Below are 7,292 nucleotides of genomic sequence, written 5' to 3'. Positions count from 1 at the left end.
GCTGTACCTGTCAAACTGTATTTGTCACCAAGAATAAAAAACAAAGAAAAAATGTACATTGTTTCTGTAAAAGGAACAGTGTGTTGAGATGTATTTACACAGAGTGTTCCCCGCTTATCTTCACAGATATCGTCTCAGAGGAGTGAGAGCCCAGGACAAACAGAGAGGTAAATAAAGCTTAATTTATGCTCTGTAGTATTATACATGTCGACGCGTCATTATTAGCTTGATGATCAATTTGTTTGCAAGTCACACCGTCGTGCAAGGGAGTATGAATGTAGTTTTAAATGAACCGTCCAGTCCTCTCAGGTCGTGCTTTCTGCAGGCTTTCGAGAGGTGTGCTTTCTGAACCGAGTCACAACTACATGTAGAAGAAGCAGTGTTCAGTTTTTGTCATGCACCACATGTCTGGAACAAACTCAGAGAAAACTGCAGGTCTGCTACTACAACTCTGTTCATTTGAATCAAGCTAAAAGCCTCTCTGTTTGCTTTTGTCTTTTACTGAGGTTTCAAATAATTTCCTTTAATTTATATTTGAATTGGATTCAAAAGTCCCGTTACTGTGATTCTTTTGCACTTCCTTTAATACTTTGTGTCTTAATAGCTCAACGCTCTAATAGGTTTATATAAAGCACTTTGAATTGGGTTGTTCAAATGTGCAAGACAAATCAACCTGCATTATTGCCTTGTGGTGGTTAGTCAGTGGTATCCATCTGCTCCTCTGGGGCTGTTGTCTGGTCTTCCAGGTCTGGGCTTCCCGGCCTGGCCTCTGTCCCCTCCTGATCGTCGACTGGCCCATTCTCCGCCGTCTTCTCCTCTTCCTTAGGAAGAGGCTCCACCTTGGGCTTGATTTTGTACAGCACGGGGTAACAGGAGGTGTGGATCTCCCTAGTTCTGGCCTGGATATCCACGACCTTGACGGCGGGCTCCAGCATCAGGTCCTGTTTGCTCTGCTGGCTCATCTTGCTTTTGCTCCACGCCATGGCCTCCTTCAGCTGCTGCTCCGCCCGGCTCACCTCCACCTCGTCCAGGTGCTCGTGCCGCTCGTCCTTCACCTTGTACGCTTCGACGATCTTCATGTACCGCTGGATCTGTTTGCCGAGATCCTCGAAGGCCTTGGTTCTCCCCTCGGCCTCCGCGTGTCTCTCCCGAATAGGATGGCCCAGTTTCTTCAGCTCGGCCAGCTTGTCGAGGTAAGCGTGTTTGGGTAGGTCCTCTCCGTCCTCGTACAGCCACATCTCGGCGTCCTCCAGCTTGGACACCAGCGCGTCTCTGTCGGCCTCACTGACATACTTCTCCAGCGCGCCGTGGACCTGGACCTCGTGTCTAATCTCGTAGATGTACTCCTCCACGTTGTTCTTGGCGTCTGTCTTCTCCTTTTCCAGCTTGTCCTGCATGATCATCTTGGCCTCGTTCTCCACAAACAGATTGAGCGCTTGGCCGTCCAGCTGCCAGTGCAGAGTGCTCTCTACGGGCAGATCCACCGTCTTCGTCCTCACTTTGGGCTTCTTGGCCTGCGGGGGGGACTGGGTTGCCTTCTCCTGCTTAACCCCGTCCTCCGCTGATGTCTCCAAGTCCTCAGTTTCTGGCTGCTTTGCTCCGACGTTGTCACACTGCGATGTCCTGTCCTCCTGGTGGTCCACCTGCGTTTCGTTCTCTTCGTCTTTCACTGCCTGATCCGCCTCGAAGGGCTCCTCGCCCTCGGCCGCTTTGAGGACCTTGACCAGCGAGGCGTTGATCACGCTGAACACCCCGTGTCCCGTGACCCGTACTTTCAACTTGACCTTTGAAGTCTCCCCGGACTCCTCAGGTGACTCGTTCTGGATCAGGAACTGACCTATAGTGGCGGTGGGGTACGGCAGCGCTTTAGGGTCATTATAGTAGGCTTCAAGCGAGAAGGGCTCTCTCCGGTTGAAGGTGAGGGTGAGGACCTTAGAGAAGGGGGCAGCGTGGTTCTTGGGGAACACCTCGCATTCGGTCAGTTCCTCCTCCCCGGCCGATGGGTTCCACCTGAGGGAGATGGGGTACAGGACAACGTCTGCGATGGAGAAGTCTTTGACTCTGATGGCGGGCGACAAGATGGCGCATTGCACGGCACAGCCTCTGGCCACGGCTTCGTCCGCATTGAGGGTGGTGCTCAGAAGCTCCTTGCCAAAGAACTTGCTGATGCGATCTTTCACAGCCGGCATCCTGGAGGCTCCGCCTACAATCTCCACCGCATAAACGTCTTCCATCTTCACCTTGGCTTGTTCCACCACGGTGTGCAGGGGTCCATCCACTTTGGCCACCAGCCCTGCACACATGTCTTCAAACTGGCTCCTGTTGAGTTTGCCGGACACGTCGATGTCGTTCATGAAGCACTCGATGTTGAGTTGCAGGTCAGACAAGGTGGTGCTCATCTGATGCTTCAGCTTCTCGCACTCCTGTTGGAGACGCGCCAGCGCCCGAGGATTTGACCTGATGTCCAGCTTGTACTTACTTCCAAACTCCTGGCAGAAGTGGCTCACCAGGACCTCATCAAAGGCCTTCCCTCCAAGCTCCGAATCGAACGCAGAGGCCAGGATCTTGAGCTTTCCATTGTTGAAGGCACACACCGACACCTGGTAGCCGGAGTGTCCCAGGTCCACGAACACCACCGTCCTGGGCTTCTCCTCGGGTCCCGGAAGGTCCTGCTTGTAGAAACCATAAGCCAGGGCCACCGCCGTCGTGTCATTCATGAGTCTTAAACAGTTGAGGCCCGCGATCTGAGCCGCGTCCATGACGGACCGCCTCTCCGCGTCGGTGAAGTAGCCCGGGACGGAGATGACACAGTCAACCACCGGTTTACTCAGCGCGCTCTCCGCGGTCTCCTTCAGCTTGGTCAGCAGCATGGCGCTGACCTGCTCGACGCTGAACACCGTCTCCTCCTCCATGTACATGACCTTGATGCCGGTCGAGCCAGTGGGCATCTGCACCAGCTCGTACGTCAGGCCGGACTTGGCCGACTGGACGTAGGGGTCGGAGAACGGCCTGCCGTGGAGACGCTTGAAGCCCTGGGCCGTGTTCTTGCAGTTGCTACCGGACGCAATCTGGCTTTTGGCGACCGCTCCTATCGTCCGATTCCGCGGTCCGAAGGACACGAATGACGGGGTGCTTCGCTCGCTGATGTCGTTAACGACCGTCTCGATCCCTCCAGAACGTGCTACAGCTATGTAGGACCGCTGATAGCCCAGGTCAAATCCCACCACTGACATCTTCCGCAACGATATCCCTTATTTGAGCAAATGAGTGGATACAATTAATTGCGGTTTAAAGTCGTGTATGAAGTAACTGTTGCCCGCTGCCTTTTGTGGGTTTGCTGTGTTTATAATGCACAGTAATAAACCACTGGTTATCTACCAATGTTTCACGGTCCCCGGACAAAGTGAAGCCAGCCTTCAAGGCATCTTCCAGAATCTTATATTGGGTGACTGAGATCTGAGATGTCAAACAACAAACCGTTGTCTAACAATGCCGATTTGCACAGTGTCTGTCAGTTGGCAGTGGTGGAAAGTAACTACAGTAATAACATTTCATCGATGTCGGGCAGAAACCTCTTATCTCCATATTTTAACCTTTTGTGTTTTTTCGTAAGTTAATCCCCTACTTTATCATACTCAGTAGTGTAAAGTAACTAGGTACATTTACTCAAGTACTGTACTTAAGTACAATTTTGAGGTACTTTTACTTTACTGGGGTATTTCCAATTTTCTGTACTTTTACTTCTACTGTTTTTGCTGTGCAAATATTATACTTTTACTCCACTACAATTATTTGAAGACTTTAGTTACTAGTTACTTTATAGAATATTGATTATTATTATTACAAAACATACATTAACCACTTCAGCCCGATAATAGCCGATACAAATAGTCGATCTACAAGATCAAAATGCGTCATATCGCGATGCATTGTGAGCTTGTAGATCTGCTATTTTCAAAAAGATTTTTATACATTTGAAAACTTGAAATGGGACATTCTGCATAATGAGCACTTTTACCTTTGGTACTTTAAGTACATTTTGATGGCAATACTTTTGTACTTTTACTCAAGTACATTTTGAATTCCGGACTTTTCATTTTAACAAAGTATTTCTATATTGCAGTATTGATACTTTTACTTAAGTAAACAATTTGACTTTGACTACTTTTTCCACAACTGATCACAGTGTCACACAAAAGTATACAACAATGCAAAAATAGCAATGCGTTTTGAGCTATTTTTGATACTTTTGAATATGAATCCTGAAAACAGTTTTGTATGTCTGGTTTCCACCCATCAGAGACCTTTTTTGTACATTTTTGAGGTACTTTTACATTACTTGAGTAAGTATTTGTGAATCACACGTCAGTTTGTGCTTAGAGAAAATACCTCCTTTAGTCACTTTATACAGCCTTTTTACAGCCAGCTTAGTGAATTAGGGCCATTGCTTTTATTACCATCAACAACTTTTATCAATGTTTTAGTTGCCTTAGGGTCAATATGACATAACCTTTAATATGCTATTGGCTGTTTGTCTTCTTTTTGGAAATGATGCAAATCCGCTTAAAATAACAATGTCCAGAACATATAAAAAGCTACTCCTATGGAAAGGCTATCCTAAATGATATCAGTTTACTTATATTGACTATTTAGTATAGGTATTTTGCCCACTCAAATGGTACTGATATCTGGTCTGGGACAAGGACAAGTGCGGGCAAAATCAAAGTGAACCAACGGGCTAAAACGATTTCCAAGAAATGTTGTGAAAATGGCAGATCTACAAGCTCACAACACAGACGTGTCCTGGCAGGCAAATCTGTATTGCCGAATCCCCCCCCCCTCCCCTCCCTTAACTCTTATTTTTTCAGAATGACGGGTAACATAATGCTGGCATCGTGTCTTTGGGTCTGTTTGGAGTTGAGTCAATGTCATATACCAGAGGTTGGGGCCCTCACATCTAGAGTTTGGTTTGAGGCCAAAACGTTGCACCGCCGATCTGACCGATATGCCCATTATGAAGATCCCTGATGTCATCACTGTATGCTCATATATGGAGATCTCTGTCAGTGCTTGTCGCTTTTATGCCCATATATGGAGATCCCTGATGTCATCAGTATATGTGCATGGTTATGTCTGAGTCCTAGTGATGGCTGAGACTGAGGGCCTTATTTTGCGTGTCTTAAGTACCAGGTCTTATGACTTAACTTAAGACTTGGAGGCGTGGCCAATGCTGTTTCACTATTTTGACTATCAGTACAAGGCACACATTAACCACATCAGCCCTATATACATTACGGCTATTTGAAAATAGCCAATCTACAAGCTCACAATGCGTCAGGATGCGACGCATTGTGAGCTTGTAGATCTGCTATTTTCAAAAGATTTTTATACATATTATACAATTGAAAACGTGAAATGGGACATTCTGCATAATGAGTACTTTCTACTTTTGGTGCTTTGAGTACATTTTGATACCAATACTTTTGTACTTTTACTCAAGTAATCTTTTTATTCTGGACTTTTTATTGTAACAGAGTATTTCTACATTGCAGTATTTTTATTTTATTTTATAATTTTTATCCCACGATTTTGTAACCCACATTTTTTCACCCAGTGCCAATTGCCTATGTAATCCTGGGCACTACCTACCCTCTGCCAGCCTAGGGAGAGCCCAAGCTGAAGCTCATGCCTCCTTCAATGCATGAGGAGCAAGCAGGCCGCTTCTTATCACCCGACAGGGGGGAGTTTCCCTGGTTGGACATAGCGCGTGGAAGGAACACGTTATTCCAACCAGTTCCCTTCTCCTCCATCAGGCACCCCGGCTGACCAGGGGGAGGCAGTATAGTGACCAGGATTACTACATGTTTTTGTGAGGGTATTAACTACCCTAGGAGACACGGGGAGAACATGCAAACTCCACACAGAGTAGGCCCTTTCGCCAACCCCACCTAGGGTATGGGCGCCGATGACGTGGAGGAGAGAACACGCCCCCAGCGCCCACAGCGTCCCTGGCGGGAATCGAACCCAGGACCTTCTAGCTGTGAGGCGACATACATTGCAGTATTGATAATTTTACTTTTTCCACCACTGCTGACAGGAGACCAGTTTTATTATTGTTATTTCATAGAAATATCAGTTCACGAACGGAGGATGACCTGCTGGTGAAATACTGTGGCGTTTTAAAATTCTGCTTGGAGAATGAAACCATATTGATTTGCTCTGTTGGCTAAGAAACCTCTTATCTCCATAATAACTTGATGTGTTTTTTTCCGCCAAAACAACGCGTTTCGAGCTTGTCGCTCGCTATTTTTGATACTTTTAAATTTGAATCCTGAAAAGTAACAGTTTTGGACGTATGAGGTTTCCACCCGACAGAGACCATATTGATTACGGTAGTATTCAATATTTTAAATTGGCTCGGACTCAAATTGTGATTTGATGCTACTTCATATTCCTACTCCACTACATACATACAGGTATCAAATATTGCACTTTTTTACACAAATATTTGAAAACTTTAGTTCCTACTTACATTTTTTATTTGAAAATAGCCGATCAACAAGCTCACAACACGTCACAATGCAACATGTCGTGAACGTGTACATCTGCAATTTTGGAATGGTACTTTTTATGTGAAAATGGTAATTCATGATGATTGCTTTTACTTCGGGTACTGTATTTACAGTATATTTTAATACCAATATGTACTTGAATTTTGGTTACAGGCGGAGTATTTCTATATCGTGGCATTTATATTCTTTTACTTAAAAAAAAGCCGGGTTCAAATCCGAGGTAGAAGAGGAAAGTTACATTGTGCAATGTAACTTTCCTCTTCTACCTCGGATTTGAACCCGGTTTCCTGTACAAGTGCTGATTCTTTTTTACCATTGAGCTAATAGAGCCTGCTTGCTTGCTCAGGGGATACATTAAATCTTGACCATCAGGTCAAAATGTTGTCAGATCCTGTCTAGGTGAGACATGACCTTTGACACGATCTAAATGTCTCAATAGAAGAGCAGGGAGACACAATACAACCACCCCATGCTCTACCACATTGGTTCTCATAGTGGGGTCCGGGGACCCCTAGGGGTCCTTGAGGGAGTTTCAGGGGGTCCCCAGCTAAATGATGGATAGTTAGGAACTAAATGGACCCTTACTGGTCTGTAACTCTGAGAGCGTACAAATGTTGGCAGATATATCAGTGCCTGAGCGGAGGATGACCCGCTGATGTGAAATACTGTGTTTTTTTTAAATTGTGCTCCGGTGGAGAGTGAGGGACCGTATTGATTTGC

At 46.1% G+C, this 7,292-nt stretch overlaps 1 protein-coding gene across 1 annotated transcript; it reads right to left on the bottom strand.

The window, feature by feature from the left end:
* Window positions 1–695: 695 nt before the first annotated feature.
* Window positions 696–3,233, bottom strand: LOC311054805 (heat shock 70 kDa protein 4-like; the record flags this gene model as incomplete). Its single annotated transcript, XM_084070808.1, has 1 exon — window positions 696–3,233. One exon carries the CDS (start codon window positions 3,231–3,233, stop codon window positions 696–698), a length of 2,538 nt encoding a protein of 845 aa, XP_083926934.1.
* Between the last annotated feature and the right edge of the window lie 4,059 nt (window positions 3,234–7,292).

Source organism: Gymnoscopelus microlampas (genome assembly GCF_963454915.1).
Source record: "Gymnoscopelus microlampas genome assembly, chromosome: 11".
NCBI classification, from domain to species: Eukaryota; Metazoa; Chordata; class Actinopteri; order Myctophiformes; family Myctophidae; genus Gymnoscopelus; species Gymnoscopelus microlampas.
This window is presented reverse-complemented; position numbering and strand designations above follow the sequence as displayed.